General features: G+C 36.2%; 1 protein-coding gene across 1 annotated transcript; it reads right to left on the bottom strand.

Annotated features, from left to right (window-relative positions):
- Nucleotides 1-1,468: 1,468 nt before the first annotated feature.
- RIOK2 (RIO kinase 2) lies at nucleotides 1,469-22,797 on the bottom strand. Its single transcript, XM_004420345.3, has 10 exons — nucleotides 22,631-22,797; nucleotides 18,794-18,932; nucleotides 17,974-18,090; nucleotides 15,845-16,020; nucleotides 13,233-13,321; nucleotides 11,067-11,258; nucleotides 8,732-8,824; nucleotides 7,434-7,958; nucleotides 5,994-6,090; nucleotides 1,469-1,755 (listed from the first exon to the last, which is right to left on the bottom strand). The coding sequence occupies exons 1-10, from the start codon at nucleotides 22,694-22,696 to the stop codon at nucleotides 1,591-1,593; spliced, it is 1,659 nt and encodes a 552-aa protein (XP_004420402.1). The 5' UTR covers nucleotides 22,697-22,797; the 3' UTR covers nucleotides 1,469-1,590.
- Between the last annotated feature and the right edge of the window lie 2,269 nt (nucleotides 22,798-25,066).

Genomic DNA, 25,066 nt, shown 5'->3' with positions numbered 1-25,066 from the left:
ATTTGCCTTCTAAATTCCTCAAATAGTAGTAAGTTTTCTATGTAGTAGTTACCCCAAAGGGGCCTGAGTCAACTGAGTAAAGCTGAGCAGGATGAAGTCATAGTTTCATTTCTAATTTGCTTGAGACTCTTAGAAAATGTATCCCCAAATAAACATTCTGTGGTTCTACTGAGCTGTCTCTGACATCTTATTAAAATGCTTTAAAGTAGATAGATTATAAAAAATGAATACCTGAGTTTAAAGACATACCTAAAACTCAAAGCTATGTAAATACTTCCAAAATTAGTATAATTTTCAGGGGAATTGGATTTGACATTTTCTTGCATCTGTATTATTAAAGTGAATTTATTAGATGATAGGTCTTGCAAATAGCCAGTGGAATTAATTTTGCAAAGGTGAAAGGGACTCTAATGTCTTTATCAATCTTGCAAAGAATCTGCTGTTCTTTTGACAGATCATAATCACAGATGCAAGCAATTTAAGGACATAATATCTGCTGACCGTGGGGTGACACTGCCATCTAGTGGCCGTTTCTCAGGCAGGTGATATCCCTCTTCTGGCCTACTGAGCTATGCTGAAGGGACTTGAATATCATCAGGTACATGTACTTAGGCACCCATTCGTATCTCACTGGATTGTGAAGTCTTTGAGGAAGGAACCACGTCTTATGTATTTTCTTTCCTTCCTGCAGTCAGTATTTGTTAACGCTGAAGTGAAAACACGTTCTGGACCCACCCAGCTACGAATATTACAAAGAACGTTTCACTCCTCATATCTTCTACCTCCCGCAACCCCCAACTCTTCTACTTCTGCTCAGGCCTGCATAAAAACTGGCAACTGTAAAAACTGTGATGAGACTATCTCAATCTTCTGTTCCCATGACCACATGACCAATTTAAGTAGCAGAAAATAAAATTACGCATTACTGGCTTATCCTTAATACAGACTCAAAAAATAGACTAAAGACTAAAAAATAGATGGCAGTGAATTCAACCAAGTTGTTAGAAGAATTTCAGAAAGATAAACATAGTTATCATTCTAATAGCTACACTTTACTGAATGCTGATAAAACACTAGGCATTGTTCTAAGTGCTTTCTGTGCATTGTCTTTTGTAATCCTCAAAACAACCCTACAAAGTAGTTATAAATCCAATTTTAACAGTAAGAAAACTGAAGCAGAGAAGGAGAGAAAGAGCAAGAGAGAAATACAACTTGCCTAAGGTTGTTTCCACTAGTAAGTGGGAAAGCTGTGATTTGAAACCAAGCAATCTACCTGTTTTTGGTAGAGAGCAAAAAAACAACAAAAACAGTGATAGATTTTTAAAAATACCTAAATATTCCTAATAAAAATTATTTTGAAAAACAGATTTTGGCAGACTTACCAGTCATCTAAATACTTGAAAGATTAGACTGCGTTAGCACAATTACTATAATGAGTCTTTAGAAGACATGCACTGAATGAGTCAAATTCAGACATAAAAGAAGGTTTATTTATCTATTTATATATCTGCCTTGGTCTGAAGAAGACCTTAGGTGGCCTTAAAAGGGATCACAGTAACTTTCTGAAAAATATTCAAGATCTTAAATATATTACTCTCCCCAAAAGCTAGCTGCTTCCAAGCTTGACTTAATATTTTGCATGTTCTCTCTCCGCTGCTTGGTAAATACACTTGCTTCTCCTCTCTGCAGCCGACGTCTGACAACTGATTTCTGCTGTTTTGTCAACTGACGTCTCACCTTCTGCTTCACCAGTTCCTGGAAAGATTTCATGAATTATTATCACTGATAACTGACCATTTTGACATGGAGTAAACATTCAATAAAACAAAGATTTACATTGCTAATATTTTTCAAATTTCTGTTAAGAGCATGAATTTTTAAAATTCCAAACACTGACAGTACTATATGAAACAGCAATAAAATAAAACACCAAACTAACTGTTATAAAATAGAAGAAATAAATTCCTAAAAGAAATATAAATTACAGCAAAAAGTAGTGTATAGTACAATTCTTTGAATAACAAATCAGCATAGTGCCACCTAGTGTCCATCAGGAAACCTGAACCCCCACCACCACCCCTCCGGCAAAAACAAAAACCACAAGCTAAAAACTGCTTGTTCCTCTGCTTTCTAGGTAAAAGCAAGTATCGCTTTGTAGTGGAAAATCATGTTTGAAAGCATTCACTACTGGTCAAAATATATCCAAGAGCATCTTCATAGCTTCAGGTGTAGAAATGACTGATGGCAGCAGTTAATCATGGAAAAGTCTTCACACAGTTTCTGGGAGATGCAGAATGCTTTCTTATATTGAATGATCATAAATTCAAATTATTTCTTATCACTTAAGACACAGGCTGCCAATGTCATATGACTTACAAGATGAATAAAAAATCTAAATATTCTGTTTGCAGTAACCTTTTCTTTCTCTGAAGCACTATACGGCTTGTTATTTAACTACATATAACCTTGCATCATCCAACTTGTCTCCTAAAAAAAGGAGATAAACACTGCAAGGGTTGAAGCAAGAGTCTCTTCTTAATAGGCGTCACCCTATGCTAGACACAAAGAAGCATTTATTAAAAATCTGTCAAGTTAAAAAATTAAAGAATAATGGATTTCAGAGGTTAAAAGGGGCTAGAAAAATTAGTCTGCCTAATGTACTGTTTCCTGCATTGTATATGTGTAATATAAAACTTTGGATCACATGAGTTAAATGCAGACTTTGGATTATTTTACATAGTTAAGCAGACTATACTCAATTAACAAGCTTTAACAAGTTATCCCTCTTTATTTTAGTCTCATGATTCTCAATGGGAAGAAAGGTAAAAGAGAGGGGAAAAGAGTAGAATTCCTGCAGAGTTCCTGCAGAGCCTGATACCCCATGAAATGCAGTCCCCCAAACCCAGGAAGGCCTGAGACTTAGAAGGACCTGGTCTTTCAGAAGTTTCAGAACTGAAAGCAGTAGGATTGGCTGAAAGTTTAAAATAAGAATGACTGGGGGCTAGGCCAGGTGGGGTAGTGGTTAAGTTTTGCAGGCTCCACTTCGGTGGCCCAGGGTTTGTGGGTTTGGATCCTGGGTGCAGACCTACATACCACTCATCAAGCCATGCTGTGGTGGCCTCCTACATAAAAAATAGAGGAAGATGAGTGCAGATGTCAGCTCAGTGACAATCTTCCTCAAGTACAAAGAGGAGGATTGGCAACAACTGTTAGCTCAGGGCCAATCTTCATCAGCAAAAAAAAAAAAAAAAAAAGAATGACTGGCCTCCAGGATCCTTCCCAGGAAGCCAAGCAACTATCACAGCCTCCCCACCCCAGCAGGAGAACCAGAATCCTGAATCAAAACAGCATCTTCTTAACTACAACAGAGATCAATAGAGCAATACCTTCAGAATTCTAAAGGAAAATTATTTCCAAACCACAACTCTAATACTTAAACTTCCAATCAAATGTGAGGACAGAATAAAAAGACATTTTTAATAATAAAATGTCCCCCCCCAATTCACTCAAATAACTACTGGAAGCTATACTGCCAACTAAAGTAAACTAGGTAAGAAAAAGAGATGAACTAGGAAAGATGGCACCCAACAACAGACAGGAGATGAGAAGTCCCAGGAAGACAACAGTAGAGCGTGCACCGTGTTTAAACCAGAAGAGTTCAGACAGAGGCCTCTAGAATATTTCCAAGAACAAAAAATCAATTTCTTTTCTAAATATTCTGCTTGAATTTCCCTTTGGTTCTTTACTTCGATGAGATGGTAAGATAACCATATCAAATAGCTGAAAAAAATAAGGAGATGATGGATTACTATGCATGTACCTCCCTCTACCTAATCTAGGAGAATTTACAAATCTTACAAGGTTAATTTGCTTCATGTTAAAAAAAGTGGAGAAAGATGTCATTTAGTATTTTTTTTTAAATGATGAAACATGAAATAAAATATTTGTGTATTATTTCAGGGGGTAATAAAAAATTAACAAAAAATCACTTATTTTGTTGTTGTTGTTGATAGTGGCCACATACATATTTATTAAAAAGCAATATATCTTAATGTTTACTTATAATTTTGTTACAGATTAGAAAGAACAGGGTTCATAAATGGCAACTTTGCCAATAAACAGGGAACTAAAAAAGTATTTTAAGGAGGAAAACATCTTACAATGATAATTTCAAAGAACACAGAAAATCTTTTACCTTTGCACAGATATTAAAACAATAATCATCAAATTAATGGAGGTAACAGAATAAACAGTCTGTTTTCTCCTGACCTTTTAACAAAATGAAAAGTGACCTCAAGGAAAATATTGTGTCACCAAATTTCCAAAAGAATGTAGAGTTAAGATGATCAATTTGTTTCCACTAATTAGAGAGAAACCTTTTTGATCAAGTTAGGCTCAAGAGATCTTTTTTCCCCTTAGAAGGCAAATTTGTATTTTATAATGTAATTCATTACAGGCTTGACCCCATTTTAAGCTTTATGTTCATGCTGTTAGCTTAAGGGAAATGGGATAAAGTTAAGAACTAACGACAATGTCAGAGCCATCATCTTTTACACAGCAAAGAGCTTAACTCAGAATTTAAGGAAATAGCATGAATTATAATCTAACTTTTCTTTATAGGCAATTGCCAATTTCACACCACTGTAATTGAATACAAAAGCACTTATGTTTTGAATCTGAGAAAACACAGAAAGAAAGGTAATAGATCTTAATAAGTATAGAAAATATCAAAGCCAAGAACCGGCAGGCAATCAGAAAGTGAGAAATTCTTAGTAAAGACAGGTGATAATACCTAAAGGCAGATTTTATGTTTTACTATAATTAATAGATGTTTCAAAGATTTCATAGATTTAAATTTTATGTCCAAAAGAACCAGCTAAATTATAAGGCCACCAGAAAAGAGGACATAAACTCAATACATTTCTAGAATTTCATTCTTTTATTTTGGTCTGACAAGCTGTAAATGTTTCTATTACCAAGTAAAGGTCCCAGAACTACTAAAAGTGTGCTACCTTATAAAATACAGTACTGTTATTTTTAGCTTGTTCTTGATAATTCAGATTTAATTTTGTAAATATCCCATATTAACCATCACAGAACATCCATTTTAACTTATTGACTATCTCTCTGAACTTGGAAATGGGAGGTTCAGGACAAAACAAAGGTCTTTTCTTTTCAAAAGAAAAAAGTTTCACTTCCCACATAATTTTATTTCCTCCTTTCTACCTTCTAAACTGATTTTCTTCTTTTGCTCATTTTAAGTAAAGTTATCACTAAATAACTTTGGTTTCAATGTTATTTAACTTAATACCTTTAAGCAGAAGCAAAAAACCCAACACATCAATTATGTAAATTTATCTTTCTCCTTAAAATCTACAAAGGAAACAAACGGATTCTTCCTCCTGTATAGCTCAGAGAGAAGGCTGGCAGGCAGAAAAGCTCCTCAGTAGGAAGTGGACTATTATTACCCTGTCCGGAAAATGCCCCTTATGAAATTCTTTTGGACACTGCTGCTGAATGTCCAATAAAACCTCGAGATACCAAAAATTTAGAAATTATCTATTTTTCTCTTTTAAAATTTGAGACTAGCTAGTGAAGCTGGTGCATCTTCACTCTTCAGCTGCAGTGTCAGGTAATCTTGAGCAGTCACGTAACCTATCTGGGCCTCAACTTCCTCACTGTCAAAATGCAGGGACTAGACCATATGGGAATCTACAAAGTCCCCCTTGGATCTAATTTCCACGATTTTATCCTTCATGTTTGAGCTAATTTACATGCTGCCTTTTCCTAAAAGCTTTGATTATTCCAGCTGAAAATGAACTCTCTCTCCTATATTACTAAATCTGTAGTTGTTATAATTTTTTACTATAATGTGAAGTCCAAATGGCTGAGGCTGTTTTATACATCATGTAACCCTCAGAGTGCCTTAGCTCAGTCATCTGTCCACAGTAGTGACCTAATAAATATTTGGAAAACGTTGAATGAATAGTTACCGGAGGAATTGTTGAACAGCTTAAAACACTGCCCGCAGAAGTAACACTCAGAGTTCTTGTTCTATATTGATTAATATCTTCCATATTTTCTTCATCTCTAAAATTAAAATAAAATCACAATTTAGTTAATTTTTTATAGTTAATCACGATTGATTAATTTATATCATTCCCTACATGACAGCAGAACTTAAAGACATAAAACACCTCAGAAAGATCATTATATTTAAAATTTCTGTAAAGGTAAAACTACCTACAATTCAGCCCAATATATTAACAATTTTCATTTTTCAGCATTCTGTTAGTCACTATCAAAATTCCAAAAGGGTAGAATGTTTTGGGCATCAAAATCTATCACTTCCCCACAATTCACGTTTCTTTTCCACTAATCCTCTCCTCCACTTTAACTGAACTATATACACAAATCTGCCTCTTACAATCTAAATCCTTGGGATACTTTCTTGCCATCTTCCCAAACAAAAGTAGGTGTCACAGGAACAGAGAAAGTACTCTGTAAAGTCTGCTCAGCTAAGTCAGAAAAAACTGCAAGGATGGAAACTGTATAACTTGTTTTACACATTGCTCAAAGTTTTAATGTATACAATGTGAAAGAAACTTAAGACAATATTAATTTCTAACAGTCAATATTTTTCAGTAACATCTGTTATCTTATGTTTTTGCTTTGAATAAAAAGTTTGCCCAACATGTGTTCAGTGAGGACAAATTCTGTGCTTAGAAGACTATTTAACCTATGTAGATTTTCTTCTATTACTTTATGCAAAATCCTAAGCCACTGCTACCCTTGATTTTAGTTTAATTTTACATGTTTATTATTCAAGTGGTAATTGCCCGGAGTCTCAAGATAGAGTTATATGGAAAAGGAAGAAAATTATTGTGTTTTGCTTCACAATAAAGCTCTAAATTGAGGCTGATTCATTAGTATTTGTGAGAAAAAAATTCTTAAAAAACAAATAAATAACACTATATAATTTTAAATATACATGAACAAATGAGGACAGCAGGTTCAAAGTATCAGAGAAATTCACTGTAAGTAGGTATTTTATCAAGACAGCATATTTACTGTATGTTTATTGGACTATACGTAAATCAAACATACATCAGATGTATAATTACGAAACTATACAGTTCATCCATCTAAACCTGATCAATTTATCAAGAGATCTGTATTAATTCTTTGAAAGTGATCAGTTTGTATTTTAAGGCAGAACTGCTTAAAACTGAATTAATAGGCTGTCTAGGTCAGGTCAATTATAGAAGATAATCTAAATTTTAACAAAAAAAGGGTTATCTGCTTTCATTTTACACATATTGGTGCAGAATAGAGCTCTGTCACATCATTTTAAAACAACACTCATTTACCAGAATCAAAGAAAGTATAGGTCTCCAGATTAACGTCAAAAATCAATCAACAGAAATCTATACCTGAAAGGCCTGAATTCTTTGTTCAATGACGACAAGGCAATCAGATGAGGGCATTCATCTTCATACTCTTCAGAACCCGTGGGGATTCCTCCATAACCCGTCTTACCATCTTGCCTGGTGTCATTTGCAGTTTTCTTTTTCTCCCCAGAACACTCAGTTACAGAACTGTTTTCAACAACTTGTCCTTTTATTTCTTCTAAAGTTTGACTGAATTCAGTCATTTCAAAATTGTGTGCATCAGCAATCTCCTCTGACAAATTGTCTTCTTTTATTTGTTCAAGATCTCCAGATGATCTGCAACAGCAGTCAACTAATTCTTCTCTAGAATTTTGTTCACTTTCATTTTTTGATCTACAAACCTTTGTTTTTTCTGACACCTCTTCATCAGAAAGTGAGAATTCAGATCCCTCCTCTGTTTCAATATTTTTATCATCTGGACCTAATGGATGAAGCAGTTCATCATCTGCCTGCATTTCCTTGGTGTAGCCGCTGGCAGAAACCTCTACATCAAGAGAGTCCTCCCTCCTAGGAAAAAAAAAAATGTCAAGTATTTAGAGAGGGGAAAAAATCCATCTGACACGGATAAATATTTATTATTCTGACAAATTATGATTCTCAAGTGAGTTTAACAGTTTATATATTTTAAAGACTTTTTCCTTGCCTTAAATGTAATGCTTAAGTTACTTAAGTATACAAATATAAAAGATATACGCTGGTTGTCATTTACAAATAAAATAATATGACTGTGAAAAGCAAGAGATATTAGTAGGTTACAGAAACTTCAGTCAATATTTACCGACTTAATAAATTTAACAAAGGGTGCTAAAGATTTCTTTTTTTAAGCTGTATCAATCATCCCAAATCAGAAAACAATATCTTAACCAAGTGTATAAAATAAATGAGAAAATCTGGATCTGAGAATGTACATATAATTTTGTTCCATAAATCAATTAAAGATAGCTCCTGTTCTGAATAAAGGAAAAACACAAACTTTGATAAACATTTGACTTGATTTCTTACAAATGGGTTACTCACATAGCATCCTAGATTGAGTAAAAGTTCTTGAATGTATAAGAAACTATCTATGTTCTTCCCCCAAACTTAATGAACCAAAGGCAGCTATTTTCTAGCTTTTAAGTTTCATTTATAGACTACACAGCAATGATACTCAACAATGATTATAATGTGTCAAAGGTCACTATTTGGAAATTTTTTAGATGAAAGTGTTAATTTTTAGAACTAAATAAATTAGGTATTTAAACAGAGTTCTATCATTTTAAGCAACGCAGAATACAAACCTGATGTCACTGAAGGCTGGATAAAGCTCACTTTCATAGCTGAAACGTTTCATGAAGAAATCTCTAATGCATTTAACATCTCTGTCAAAATACCTGCAAAAGCAAGAATCATTTTTGTTGCTTATCTTTTTCCTTATTAACCGGTGACAATATCCCTATCATTTGTTATGATACGACTTCTGCTCCTTACATGAAAGAGAAAAGGATGTTACCCGAAAGAAAAAAAAAAAAAAAATCAGTTGCCAGCGTGTTTGAAAAACTAAAACTAAAAGCAGAGGAACTAACAAGGAATATAAGCTGTCAAAGGCACACAGTTCCTATAGTTAGGAAACGCAGTTTTCCCATACTGTAACAGACATACTAAGAAGATAAGAATATGAATCCCAGAAAAGAAGACTAGAGGACTGCAGTTTGGGGACAGGTTTCCACTTTTCCTCTTTAGTCTCTAGTTTGTCTAGTTATTCTTTCTATCAGCTATACCAACTAAAACCCCTAGTCAACTGGGAAAGCTGAATATAAAAACAGATTAGTGACTCTTAAGAAAAAGTTTGGAGACTACTGAATTAAGTTATGTTTATGTACCTTTATTATCCATTAGCTGATTTGCAATAACATCCAAAAGAGATAAATAATGCTGTGCCTTATAAATAATGATCTGAAGACATGTTAATCTGGACTGAGAGTAGAAGGACCTCTGAATATCAGGTTGCTTTCTAGGCCACCATAAAGCAGCAAGAATTGATTAAATTCTCTAGAAGGTTTCTAGGCAAGAGAGAATTAAGAGACAGGGTGACATGGAATTGACTATCTCCTTGAATTTTAACTAAATTATTATTTTAGAGAAAGATGAAGTTTGGAAATAGGAACAAAATGCCAATATTCTTTGCTTTTAGGGCACCCTGGGAAAAACTTCAATAATTATTTAAAATTATCTTTTTATATGTTTATGTCTCACCTACTAGACAATAACTTCTTCAAAAGCAGAGATAGGTCTTATTTATATCTTAATCTCTAGCACTTGCCACAACTCCTTCACCCCAGTACTTGTCATAACATTTCAAGTTAAATCACAATGTCTCCCTATAAAATAATGCAGCCTAAACTTAGAATATCATAATCTGTCATCATTTCCTTCTCCAATTCTGGTGGTTCCTAGATGCTCCTTAATTGTGTGACTATGTTACTCCACATTAATAAAAATGGTGATTAGTCATCATCCAAAGATATCTTAACCACCCAGGTGCCTGGCATTAATCTATTAGTATTGTTTGTTGGCAATATTCTTTAAATTTATTTTTAAATAACATTTCTTTCTCTAGAATAAGTACAGACATTTTCTAAGGGAAATCAGGAGAAAGACGAGCTCCACTGAACACAAACTGGTTCCAGCTCAAACTTTGCAAGAATGAATATATTCTATCATGTAAGCGATAGCAGTTGCTATCTTCGGGAAAAAGAAGTTTCTTTCATTATAACTTGAAACAGGAGGAGAAAAATTAGTCACCCTTAATTTGATTATGTTCAATTGCATCACGGAATACAAAAAAAATATTCTGTCGTATTTCACAACTTGGCTGGTTTAAGAGGTTAAGTAATGTGAGGAATAAGATTATCACAGTATATAAAGTGATTTTGCCCTGTGTCATGGATGAGGTTTTATGTGAATTATTTTCTCATAATAAAATAAAAGCTAAAAATGACAGGAGATATCATTATTCTGGCAACTGAGTACAGCCCCAAACCACAACTTCTATTAAGGACATCAAGATTATCAAATTATGCTTGGTGAAGCCCTCTTGGAGGCAGCCTTGGAGCAGAGAGAAAAGGGGAAGGGCAGAGAGGATGAGGTTCTAGGGTTCCTTTCTCCACGTCCCTATTTCTTCTGAGCAGACTTTTATTTGCTTTAAAAATTGGGCTTTCACCTAAAAGTTTGTTTGAATAAAGGGGTCCATAGCTAAGAAAGTTTGACTTTTGAAAGTCTGTCAGATTACATGAGTAATTCAAATTCTTTTGATGGTTTATAAAAGCGGGCAGCTTCTTCAGGTTTCTAATACACAGCATACACATAATGAAATAGGTTTTAAAAACTGGATCAAACTGCACTTTTTCCCCCTTTAAAATAGTGAGGGATAAGAAAGATTCTCTTAGAGGGAAAATCCTAGCAGTTTGGTAGCCTTTAATAAAAAAAACACATTTTTAGACCATTAACATCAGCCACTTCAAACCAGTTATTCACCCAAATGGCAGTTATTACAAAGTTGAAAAATTATGAATCAAAAAAATGATTGCATCACACATAAACACACCCACATCCAGAATCAATTTCAGCATATACCATTCAGCATTGGGATGAGAAGTTGAAACCATTTGTGGAAAATCAATCATGGTAATGTGGTCATCTTTATCCAAAATGAGATTGAATTCATTGAAATCTCCGTGAATCAGTCCATGATTTGCAAGTTTGACAATTAGTTCCATAGCTTCATCATATACCGATGCAGGATCTTCAACATGGTGTATCTGACATCTGAAAGTATTTTAAGTATGAAAATAGGTTATTTGTACTCATTTATGATTTTAATGAAAGCAAGTGTGTGTATATAGTTTCTATTCCTTGTCTCCCTAGCAGTTTTCTCTTCATCCCATCAGCATACAGACATGATATAACAGCTCCCATTAAAGAAAACCCCCACACCTTGCCACACGTCTTTCCACTGCCACAGCCTTTCTTTGATCTTCTTTACAGCCAAATTCCTCTACATGTGCTTTATTCAATTTTTTCCCTCCCACTCTAATGAACTCATTTCCAACAGGCCTTCATTCACTTTGTTCCAATGAAACAGCTCTTGCCAAGTCTACCAGTGACTTCCATGTTGCTAAATCCAATGCCCAATTCTCCATCTTCATCATATCTGGTCTGTCAGTTAACCTCTTCCACCTACTTGAAACACTTCCTTCACTTGACTCTTGGTACATCAACTCTGCAGGCTGTCCTCTTCCCACACTGATCATTCTTTCTTAGTCTTTTTTGCTAGTTCTTCATCTTCTCCCTGACCTTTAAGTGTTGGATTAACCTCAAAGGTTAATCATAGCACCTGTTGTCTTATTTAGAATCATTCTTGGCAATCTCATCTAGGCTCATATCGTTAAACACCATACATACACTGACTTGATTCTCCTCTGAACTCCTAGGCATCTCAAACTCACCACGTCCCAAACTGAACCTCTGATTCCGCCCCACCCTCTAACTCCAAACCGCTCTTCCTGCAGTCTTTCCCATTCCTGTAAATGGCCACTTTATCCCTCTAATTAATTTGTCATTCAGGCCCAAAACCTTGGTGTTATCCTTGACTTGCCCCTTCCTTCATTATCAATATCCAATTCCAAACAAATCATGTTGGCTCTACCTGCCAAACATATCCAGAATCACATCTACCACTCTGATCTAAACTACTATCATCTCTTGCCTGGAGTATTACAATAATCTCCTAATTTGTCTTCCTAATTCTCTTTGTCTCCTTTTAGTCTATTCTCAATACAGCAGCTAGAGTGATCCTATTAAAACATTAGTCAGATCATGTCTTTTTTCAGTTCAAAGTCCTCCAATGGCTTTCTGTCTCAATCAAAATAAAAAAATCCTTGTGTTAACTATTGCTACAATGGCAATTACATTATAATATATAAATGTATCAAATCAAAATGCTGTACACCTTAAATTTACACAATGTTATACAAATGTCAAATGTCAAATATATTTCACAATGTCAAATATATTTCAATTAAAAAAAAATTTAAAAGTCCTTGCAAGGGCTTACGAACCCTAAATAATCTGGTACCCGCTGCTTCCCTGATCACATTGCTTACAATTTCTCCCCATACTCACTCAGCTCCAGCCACGCTGGCCTCCTCACTGTTCCCTGAACACGCGGGCACACTCCCTCCCAGGACTTATGCACTTGCTGTTCCCTTGGCCTCGAATGTTCCCTTAGATATCTGCATGGTTTCCTCTCACTTTTTTCAGGATTCTGCTCAAAAATCACCCTATAAATAAGACTTTTCCTGACCACCCCATGTAAAATACCAGCCTCCTACACTCACCTCAGTACTTCGTGTCTCCCTTACCCTGCTTTATTTTTATCCATAACATTTACTACCATCTGATAGATATTTCCTTGTTTAACTATTTATTGCATGTCTCCTTCCATCAGAATGTAAGCTCTTTGAGCACAAAGACTTTGTTTTGTTTACTGCTATGCCTAGAACAGTGCTTGGCTATACTAAACTGTTAATAAATACTTGTTGAGTGAATCACAGAGATAATAAAATCCATACTGTCAGAAAAAAACTGAATTTTCAATTTGTCTTTGAGTCTACTGCTTTGTATTAGGTTCTAACCTCCCAGAGGCAATATTCTATTTAATTAAAAAAAATTTTATTTTAAAAAACTAAACTTTATGTTTGTTTATTAGGACTCATGGTTTCAAGAACAATAAATACTCACAGAGGATAGCCATTTATGAGCTCCATGACCACTGCGTGGCGATTATAATCAACTGGCTTTGGAACCGGAAATTTCCTCTCATACAATGCCTAAAATATAGCAAAACAGGAATAAACTAATGAGGAGGTCATTAATTTTTAGGGAACAATAAAAGGAAATGTACCTGCCCACGACTAGAAGAAAAACATATAAGGCTTTACAAAATTCCAGTTAACACGTGATTATTTGTGTATGGCTTACTCATAGCATAGAATGAGCTATACACAAAAACAAAATTTTAAACCAGTTTACTTAATTCACTTTTTCACCGAACATTCATTTATTGAACATTTACTAAATATTATACACTGTGCTAGGGTTACAAAAAATGAGGGTGAAAAAGTTTCTGCCTTCAAGAAGCTTACAGTCTCTTAGGATATATCCTCTTCTATTTTGTAAGTTTCCGTCATTTTTGGAGTGTTTAAAAAATTCAAATGGAAATAAATTATAATTTAGGAAATACTCTGTCTTGTGGCATATTATAAAATGAAATCTTCTAATAGGTTAGGTATTTTATAGAGCTCGGGCCTTTTTCTTCAGACTTCATGATATAAATCTATCATGTGACAAACATACACACTATATTAGTCTGAGTCAAATGTTACTTCACATCATCTGTAAGTCCATCTTTTCCCCTATGCTTAACCTTTTCTATCCTATTGCTTACAAAGTCCTGTTATTACTTCCTTCAAAATATCTTAGATTTATGCCCTCTGCCATTTGGAATGCTACCATTTCTAAGTAGGGCTTTGTCATTAATACTTGCTTACTCCAACAGTGGTTCTAGCTCTTGCCACTATACCTAACATTTATTCTGTGTGCCAATACCAAACTAAGATGCTTATGTCAATGGTCCATTTAAAAAAATCTACAATGGCTATAAATATTGATTTTAGTCTGAACAACTTCTCCTAGTCTTCAAAACTCTCTTTAATCCATTTATCCAGTTTTAGTTCTCCCAATACTCTCTCCAATAAGCATGAGGTGATTGTCACCAATACACACAGAGCTCACACCCAGATTCATGTCTTTGCCCATACTGGCTCCTCTGCAAAGTATACCGTCTCACTGTCTTCTCCTTATAGTCAAATCATATGTATGCTTCATGACTCTACTCAACTCCCACTCACTTCATGAAACCTCCCTCATCAACTACTCTACTCTACAGAATTTTCTCTAAACTTAACATATAATTTGATTTTTACACCATTCTGTTTTACGTGTGTTCGTGTCATCTTCCCAACTTGAAGACACAGACTGGTTGGTTACTCTTTTGGTATCCACCCCTTCAGCCCACCCTATCCCAGTGCTTAATACAGTGGTAGGCACACATCTGATACTTAATATATACTTATTAAGAGGGCTAATTTTAAAAGGTTTTCTATTCTACTTCCTATCTTCCTTGGGCAGGAACTGAACTACTTCCCACTCCCCAAAGATTTTTGCTTGCTCGCCTTTAAAGATTTTTTTTTCAGTGTAAGTGATTTTAAACATGCCTTGGCAGGTCAACAGCAGATAATAACCTTAGCTATTGTCATAGTTGTCTAGCCCTTGTGCCATAGCTTAACCCTTAAGCTACAGCTCAATCTTGTCTTATTCTCTCTTAGAGAATGTATTTAAGAGAGATATATTTAAAGCGCATATTTATGCACAACCACGTTCTACTCCTATACTTTCATATAAAGACCCTGAGAAAACACCTAATACAGTTTTTGGAAAATGTGTAACAATCCCTACCAAACTGCCTACTTACTACTGACTATCACAGGATACAAATCATTAGTTTAAGACAAGAAATACATAACATGTATGGTATCAGTATTACTAATTTATACTGCCTTGAAAATTCTTCCCCTATGATTACTAAAAATTTAAGCATATGAATTAAAATAACCTACTCGAAGAATACTAAACTGAAACTCCCAAGAAACAACTGGTTACACACTGGAGCGACTTTTAACAATTCAAACTAAAAAAAAAAAAGAAGTGTTAATTTTCTGTTTAATTTAAATATTACTGAAGATATTTAATTTGGTTATTATTAAAGATATTTAACAAATCTATGCTGAACTTAATTTTGAAGGTGAAAGTTTTAAAACGAAAGATTTTTACCAATTCTAATATACATACAAATTTGTAAACTGACATTTCTTCCACTATGTGACAAAAAAAACTAGTCCACTTATCTGAGACACTAGGTTTCTACAGATGGTAACTATCTGGTGTTTTCAATTAGAGATAGGCATATGCATAGTTATATACATTGAATAGATATACATTCACACACACACATTCGTGAGGTAATTACATCAATTATTTCAGGCTACTCTCTCTCGTTAATATTGTAGAATACATGTTGTCTTTACAATTTTATAACAATTAAAAAATACCTTCACATAGAACGAAATCACCAGAAAAACAAATAACAAAAATAATGAACAAAGTTAAAAGCGACTATAAGGATTGGGACTGGGGGTAGGGAGATCTAGGGGCACCAAACTGACGCTTGTCACTATGGCCTTTCTGCTACATCTACTATTTGGTTAAAAACTATAAAATTATTTAAAAATTACCTTCATATAGGCAAATTCTTTCATGGCAGAGAGACGAGATAAATAAAGCCAAGACATGTTATGCCTGTGTTTATGGTAATCACGCTTGTTTTTCAGATTTCGAAAGGAGGTTCTTCCCAGTCTGTGAAGCTTTAATGCAAACTGCTGCCCTTCTTCATTTGCAACAATGTAAATATCTAGAGCCAAGATTTTAAAAGGATTATTATTATACTTTTATTCAAATAAGTGGAAAACATTCTAACTTGCTTCCTCTGATTTTATTTGTATCAAATTTTATTTTTCCTAATAACCAGGCATACTTATCATTCAGCAAAAATCCTTTATTTTAATTACAATCCAAAATGATAAGATGACATGCATTAATATCTACTACAAAAGAAAACAGGGATGCAAAGTGTCAAAGGTTATTGTTCCCAAAGGTGCTCAATGCTCAACTCAATTTACTGAGAAACATCTAATTGTTCTTAGCGTCCTACAGCTATGAGAAGTGATTTAATAATATCTTCCTTTTCAACAACATGATGTTCAATTCTTCAACTGTGTCAATGAATAATTGATTCATAACAACTCAGTTGTTAGAATTCTACAATAATCAGAATGAAGCAGATCTTCCCATAAGTATTCCAACTACCAAAACAAGGTGCTATTTGTAAGACTGACATTTAGAACACGTCCTAATTATTCATAAGAAATTTTAATTATATTTCTATTGAGAACAGCCTCTCTCTCACATTGGTGGGATTATAAATTGGTGCAAACTTTTTGGAGGGAAATTTGATAATATTAAAATTTTAAATGTATATAACTTTAGCTCTAATAATTCAATTTCTAAGAATGTATTTACAAATTTATTTGTACATTTGCATAGAGCCATCTCTACAGGAGTGTTCACTTCACTGCTACCTACAAAAAAGGACTGGAAGTAACTTATAATGTCCACAACAATTGGGACTGGTAAAATCAATTACGGAGCACCCATACAATGTAATATTCTGCAACTATGAGAAAGATGTACCTGCTGATATGAAATGATATCAGGGATGCATAAAATGGAAAAAAATCAGGATAGTGCAGAATAGTAAGTACTGTCTGCTTTCACCTATGATTAAAAAGACAGGTGAATGTATATATGTATATTTTCAGTACATTATATACTTGTATCTACACAGACTATTTCTAGAAGGTTATGTAAGTCATCAATAGTGATAGCTTTGGGAAGCAATAACAGGAGATTGAGACCTGGGATAGAAGCAAGATTTACTTTTTATTGTAGTCTCTTTTGTACTATCTATTGTTTTGCATGCAATGAATGTCTTAAAAATAAAAAAAGCCATTTTTTAAATTGAAAAAAAATTGAACATAAAAACATTAAGCAGCAGCATATTTCAAAAGGTGTCTCATTACCTCATTTTATGTACTTTACAAACACACTCCTGTAGTTAGCACTCTTGCATTACTTATTAAATATACACCATAATATTAATGGACATTAATACAGAGGACATACAAACCATACGAAGTACCACACCAACCTCCTTTGGGGTAGGCTTCCTAATAATTCTTTTGCTTCCTCAGTTTAGATAAATAATGTTAACCATATAGGATAAACTTAGACAAAAGCACTGTATAAGAGGGCATGTATAAAGAAAATCATTCCCTGTTCTTTATTTCTGTCTTCTACATAGAAAATAAATGCATAGGTATTTATTCAATTATATTTTAGGATTTTTTTTCTGTGTTTTACACAGACTGAAGTTTGCCTTGTTGATCATATTGCTGTGATGGAAAAATGTGTTTGTGGTTTTTAGATATTCACTGTCCTTCAGTACTTCCTTGTATTAGACATTTTAACTATCACAAATGTCCAATTTGTCAGATATAAAATAAGAATAAATAAAATATCTACCAAAAATTTCAGCTATCAGAGAAAAATTCTCTGTATACTGAATTTTCAGTGATAGATTTATGAAAAAACAATGATGTACTAAACTAAGGATAATTTCATACTCTGTATTGCTTCCAACTAACTTTTCAATTTACCGTTTAGTCGGAAAAATTAAAAGATGAATGCTTTCTTAAGGATAAACCTAAGCAAAGAAAATGCATTCAAGAGTACTGATAGCACTTACCAGATTCTTTGCCAACACCCATTTGGTTTCCAACAGACTCAACTACCTGCCTAGAAGAAAGTGTTTTCAAAGCCAGGTAATCATAGCCTGCGTTTGTCAACCGATAGCCCTGGACAGCTAGACAAAATCAAATGAGAAAAACCATATTTTAGTTACACTGTACCACCAAGTCACATCAATTCAAGTTATGAGAAGAATTTAAACATGGGAAGTCTTAGCTGAAAAGATTAGCTATCCAGTCTTACAAGTTTGGCATTCTTCTTATAATTTGTATTTCTTCTCTAGAGCAGTGTTACTCAAAGTGTGACTCCACTGACTGACACCAGTCTATAAATGTTTACTAGTTTTGTGACAAGATACAGGAACTGAAATGAAGTGGTTAAGTTACAAAATTTTTATATCAATTTGACCAAGTAATTAGTTTTTTATTGTTATTTTATAAAAGTATGGATCTGTGATAGGTTGAAAAAAAGAAACTCATCCCTCACCACTGGTGATTTGAGAAGTAATGCTCTATAGAGTCCTGTGGCAGATTGTATTTTCCAAAGATGGCAGCAACAATATCTCTATTCTACTTGCTCTTCTGCAATTGGAACATGCTAATCCCCTGTCAGGAGGTGGAGACTATTTCTCTACTCTCTTTGATCTGGGTGGGCTCTGTGACTGCTCTGATCAACAGAACATAGTAGAAGTATGCTGTGTCAGTTCTAGGTCTAGCGCTTTCCTGGTCTGGCCACTTCCACTTCCTGCCTTTTTGGAAAGTCTGCTCTGGGCGAAGCCAGTTACATCAAAAATCACAAATGATACCTCAAATACTTACTTTTGGTACGCTCCCAAGCTATGAGTTTATGTTTCACTAATTCTCTTAAAACTTTATTACAGCCACCATGTTTAAGGCTGGCTATAGAAGCAACCAAACTGCAGGGAACTATTTCATGGTTCTTCATGCCCATTTCAACCTGAAATTAAAGGAATCATTATGTAATCATAATCAACACACAGCCGTTGTTTATTAAAACCTTGCTAAGAAATTAACTTCTCCTTCAAACTTCTCTAACCACGCAGTTGCCCAACCAATTCTAAGACATAATTACTACCTTCTCTGGACATAGTTTTAATGACAATTTGATACATAATCACTGATACTCATATTCTGCCTCTCTACTAAACTATACGCACTTCAAAGGATAAGAATTGTGAGTGCTTAACATAGTTACTGACATGGGGTACATACTAAAATATTTACTGACATCTAAATATTTGTCTTTAAAAACTAGATATTCCAGATATTTATTAAAAAGATATTTAATGAGAAAGTACCATATGTTGGCATTGTGGAGGATAAAAAAATGTAAAAACACTCTCTACCCCTGAGAATTTATTATCTAATTGTGGAGATAAGAATGTACAAATCTAACTCTATTAGAAGGTAAGAAATGATAAGTGCTAAAAAAGAGGTGGCCCAGAACAGAACAAGAATATTTCTAGCTGAGGGATCAGTCTTAAGGAAGAAGTAGCACTTGAGACCAACTTCAAGAGATGCAGGAGTATAGAAAAAGCAGACAAGGAAATATCAGGGAAAGAAAAAAAAAAAAAGAGATGTGCACATGGCACACATGCAAGGAAGTACAGAGCACAGGAACAGCCAGTACAGCGGTAGCTCAGATGGGATGGCACACACAGTTCATGAAAAGAAGGCCAGAAAACGCTTTTGAGTAAGATATGGAAGGCCTTGAAATATAGACCAAGGAGTTTTAGATTTTATACTAAGGAAAGTATGAAACCCTTGAAGATGGGATGGCACACAGAGTTCACGAAAAGAAGGCCGGAAAATGCTTTTGAGTAAGATATGGAAGGCCTTGAAATATAGACCAAGGAGTTTTAGATTTTATACTAAGGAAAGTATGAAACCCTTGAAGATGGGATGGCACACAGAGTTCACGAAAAGAAGGCCGGAAAATGCTTTTGAGTAAGATATGGAAGGCCTTGAAATATAGACCAAGGAGTTTTAGATTTTATACTAAGGAAAGTATGAAACGCTTGAAGATGTTTAGGAAGGGAGATAGATGAACGGATTTTTTTTTTTTTTGTGTGAGGAAGATCAGCCCTAAGCTAACATCCATGCTAATCTTCCTCTTTTTGCTGAGGAAGACCAGCCCTGAGGTAACATCTATTGCCAATCCTCCTCCTTTTTTTTTACCCGCCAAAGCCCCAATAGAGAGTTGTATGCCATAGCTGCACATCCTTCTAGTTGCTGTATGTGGGACACCGCCTCAGCGTGGCCGGACAAGTGGTGCATCAGTGCACGCCTGGGATTCGAACCCGGGCCGCCAGCAGCGGAGCGGGCACACCCACCTGCTAAGCCACGGGGCTGGCGCCCAGAGTTTGTTTTAAGGACATTAATCTAGCAGGAATATGCAAAGTGGTTTAGAGAAGGCAAAAACTGGAGGCGGTGTACTAGAGAAGCAAACGACAGTCCAGGCCAGAGGAAACAGAAGCCAGAACAGGGAAGAGGTACTGGTAAAAGTAATTAAAAGATCTTTAGGAAGTAGTATGGGAGGGATAGGCATTGGATATGGGAGGGTAAAGTGAATGAAGAGTCAAAACTGAAGTGAAGAGGAAGAGCAGGTTTTAAAATCATAATAAATAATAATACACAATTATCATAATAATATATGTATATTTATTACATTAGATGTTATGTATATTATTATTTTAATGGAGTTTGGTAAAGGAGGGGGTAGATACAGTCAATGAACTTGATTTGAGCACACTGAGTTTGAGGAGTTGGAAGGTCCTTCAAATGAAGATGTTTGAGGAAAACTGGAAAGGGAGATCTATACTCAGGAATGAAGTCACAATTAGAAGGAGAAAATGGTCGATTATGTGAAAGAGGTAAGAGACGAAGCCGAGAAGTGGATGCGATCATCAAGCAAGAAATAACGGAAGAAAAAGGAGGGTTGAGGGAGAGAATTTGGGGGGAAGTTCACATAGAAAGGTAAGGGCAGTCAGTCAAAGTATGATTACTGATATGGGAGGCATCAGATAAGTAAAGGGAGGAGCGGGTCAAGGAAAGGTGGCCACTGATACCAAGGCTGGTGAGACTCCACTAAGCCTGAAATACCATATTTAATGAGTAGGTCATTCCTTGGTGAGTTTCAAAAAAGAACTGAAATATTGCAGAGACAAAGTTTTGGAAGATAAATCTGGCATCATTTTGATGCCCCAACCAAAACCTCCCACTTTAAACTGCACTCATCTTCCATGCTTTGTTCTGTCTCTTGCAGCCTCTAAGGTTCTTTCTCTTGACTCCTCCAGTTCTGTCAAAGGCGTTACGGAATGAGCAAATAAGCTGAGAAAGCAGCAAAGGAAGGTATCTTTCAGAAGTAACAGTAGGTATTTAGAAAAAGTCTAGCTGAATTGAATCTGTGAGGAGAAAGAAAAGTGTCTTCCAAATTGCACACCGAGTTTGCATTTGATAGTTTAATCCTTAAGTATCGCCTATTTAAGGAAAAGATAATAGCTCCTAAATAAATTTGTTTTATTCTACAAATGCCTAATCTATGTGTTGACCTTCGTTCCATAAGACTAAGACTATAAGATCAGTTTTTGTCACTTTCCTGCATAAAAACACCTAGTGGCTCCCCTATGCTTAGAATATATTCCAAATTCTTTATCAAAGTTCAAGGCTGTATATAGCACATGATCTGGCTCTCACCTTTTCCAGTTACATCTCCAACCACTGAGCCTCTTGCTTATTAAACTCCAGCCACACTGGGCTTTTCATTCTTCAAAAAGTTTTTCCCGCCTCAGGACCTTTGCATTTACTACTGCTGTTTCCTCTGCCACCAACTCTTTCCAAGGATTTCAGTGTGCGGGCTCCTTCTCATTTACCTCCTATTATTCTCCCCCCATTCTTTCGTTTACTTAGCAAAAATTTATTCAGTGCTTACTAAGTGCCAGGAACTTTTTAAAAAGGCCTCAAAACTTTGGTTACAACGGTCAACAGACAAGACTCCTGCACTCAGGCAATCTTCTCTGACCACACAATTTCAAGAGAGCATTCGTGTCCCCGCCCCCACCATGCACGTCGTTTCTAACCCCTTACCCGCTTCTTTTCCTCTTTACCATCTTCATAGTACTTACTGCCTGATATGATCCTTCTTCTTAATCTATTCGTTTACTTGTTGATAACGTCTCCCCCCCCTTGCCTGTCTTGCACCCCGCTGAATTCCCTAACATTGTTACTAAAAATCGGACAATGTGTTGATTGAATGAAACTGTAGGAACGCTATGTGACTGAGCCTGTGAGCGGGGAACTCAATGCCGCCAATTCTCCTCGGGAGCCTTAACCCTCCTCAGCCCGGGGTCAGAGAGCTTCTCAGGCCACAGAGATGCGAGGCGGCTCTGGAGCATAAGGAGAAGGGGGGCAAAAGGAAGGAAACGATTAGAAGAGGGGCCTTTGCTCCATCTGGGGGAAGACAGAAGCTTCTGAACAAAGGCTTCTGAATAATCCGACTCTCCGGTCTTTTCCTCCTTCCCAGCCGCGGCCGGCCGCATCCCGGGTCCGGAGCGCGCTCGGCTGCCGGCAAACTTCGAGAACCAGGAAGAGGACAGGGAAAGGACAGGGGAGAGGCGGAAACGGCGAACTTCTTACCGCGGTCAGGACCCTGAAGTCATCCCGACTCATGTAACGCAACTTGGCCACATTCACCTTCCCCATGGCGGCCCCAGACCGAGCCCAGAAGCCTCTTCCACAACAACCCGAGAGCGCAGAGCAAGCCGGGCCCGGGGCTCTCACGCGACTCGCAGCCGCGGGTGCTCGCGCATGCGCTGCTCCTCACTACAGGTCCTTGTTAATAAGTACAAGTACTATTCTCTGGCACGGGAAACTAAAACGTCTTCTGGGTTATAGGAAGCATACAGCATGGAACAAGGCAAAGTATTTTTTTGCAAAGTGCTTTTGTCATGTAACGGACTTGGCGGACTGTAAGTGTTCGCTACAATATGCCGTTTCATTTTTCATATCTGTCAGGACGGGCTGCCTAAAGGACGCGACCTTCCTCTAAGTGGTAACTTTTATCAAGTTTTATTCCCAAACAGCAACTCCTACTTTAGGCAACGTGAGCTCCACCGAGAGAGGGAAAAGCAACCTGAGCGCGACTCCAGACAACCAAGGCCGTTAAAGATAAAAACAATAGCAGTCACACAAGCAGCCCCCCCCTCTTCTTACTGCGCCTGCTCAGTACGTCTTTAAGTTGGTACTGGAGACTCCGGAGTGCGCTTGCGCCTCCTGGGGGTGGGGTTTAGGGTGACGTGTGGAGGGTGGAGCTGTCGTCGTTGCTTCTCCCGCGCATTTCCGAAGACAGTGGGCATTTTGATGGTTTGGAGCGGACGTACCGCGGGTTTGATATCGCCCAGGAGCGATTTAAGGGCTTTAGGAGGCTACCCACACTGGCCCCGGAACTCTTCTCTACATCCACAAAAATTTTAACCGGAGAAGGACCGTAGCACCCCGACAAAGAGGGCGGGTACTCTTACCATACCTTCCCTACAACAGCAACAAGGATAGGAATACAAGTTTGCGTTTATATCTTGCTTCATGAACTGTATTTTAAACCTTTAAAAGGCAATTATTTTGGTACATCCCTCATGTTAGGTGTGGGTGCTGCATGTGGTCACAGAAGATTGTGGTCCACTCCAGCCTTGACCTCCTTTCCAACCACGGCTGTTTAGCCTCTGTCTGGGTCCAGTCTCAAAACTTTCAGTGCAAACTTTGGACTTCAGTATTTACAGAGTTCCATTTTTTTTTTTTGTTTTCTTTTTGGGGTTCCACTGACTGATGTACTAATTTCCTTTTTTCCAAGCCCTACTCTGTATGTTGGTTCAGATACAGAGCTAGCCCTTGTATAAAATGTGTACTGGAGTTGGAAGGCAGGCAGTTGAATCTGCCATGTCTTTCCAGCCAGAATAGTTAGTACTCTGAAATGATAGAAGACAGAAAGCAGAACACCACTTTATCCCCTCTACATTATAACCTTTGGCTTCTTTTTAACATGAATGCAGTAAATCTTTGATTAACCATACTCAGCTAATGGAACCTCCATGGAAATGGAACTTTTCTTTCTGTCCTTCACATAAGAAGACATAAAAATGAAAAGTTTTTAAGGAAACCAAATGACTAACTTCTGGAGCAAGAATGGGATGGAAACAAGTCATTTGGGTGTCTACTCCTAATCCAATGCTTTAGCAGACATTGCTAATCTATTATGGCACAAACTTTACTTCTCAACTCTGCTCCAGACAACCACACTAATTGATTGGGTTTGGCTAGAATTGCTGTCCTGGTTCTGGAGTATTCCCTGGGGTTAATCACACTGAGCCCAAATCTCTTATACTTTCAATATTAGTATATAAATATATTTTAATAAAATCATCTTAGACCCTTGAAGAGTAAAAGGGATTCAAGTACTATTCAGTATTCTGTTCTACTCTATCATACCATGCTTACTAATGACTAAAACAAAAATGCACAATATTCTTCATTCTCTCATTTGCCATTTATCAAACATATACCCCAGAATTTGTGCTCGGTCCTGGGGAAACTCAATCCCACCTCTTAAGCCTTGTGGTAGAAGGAAATGAATAAAACATTAGAGAATATTATGACAGAGTTATGCAAAAGATTTATCACATTATTATTTTCTCCTCCCAGACCCTCACTCCCTTCACACACATGCAAACACACACACACACACAAACATATAGTTTGTCCTCACAAGCTGTGAAGGATCTTGACTGTCTACAGATTAAAGTTCAAACTTAGGCTGGCATTCAAGATCTTCAATAATCTGTATTATTACTTATTCTCAAGTAGTATATACTCTTGTGTAATTGAACTACTTTGTTTTTTCCTTGTACAGCTCACTTGATTTTCTGTCTCACTGCCTTTTCCCTTCATCTATAATGCTCACCTTCCCTCCCCCTTTTCATTTTTCTTCTTTCCAATCACCATATATGTAAATCCTACCTACCATTCTTCAAATCCTATGTACCTCACAAAGCTTGTCTTTGTTATCCTTGTATTAGTTTC

This window comes from Ceratotherium simum, chromosome 4 (assembly GCF_057802395.1).
Source record: "Ceratotherium simum simum isolate JZ-2026a chromosome 4, ASM5780239v1, whole genome shotgun sequence".
Taxonomy (NCBI): Eukaryota; Metazoa; Chordata; class Mammalia; order Perissodactyla; family Rhinocerotidae; genus Ceratotherium; species Ceratotherium simum.
Note: the sequence above shows the minus strand (reverse complement) of the source record. Positions and strands in the feature narration are given on the sequence as shown.

Coding starts and splice junctions, on each gene's coding strand:
- RIOK2 (XM_004420345.3), bottom strand. CDS start 22,696: ATGGGGAAGGTGAATGTGGCCAAGTTGCGTTACATGAGTCGGGATGAC. Junction 18,091..18,793: donor AGCTTGGGAGCGTACCAAAA/GTAAGTATTTGA, acceptor GATTTTGTCTAG/CTGTCCAGGGCTATCGGTTG. Junction 7,959..8,731: donor CCAGCCTTCAGTGACATCAG/GTTTGTATTCTG, acceptor TTTTTTTCCTAG/GAGGGAGGACTCTCTTGATG.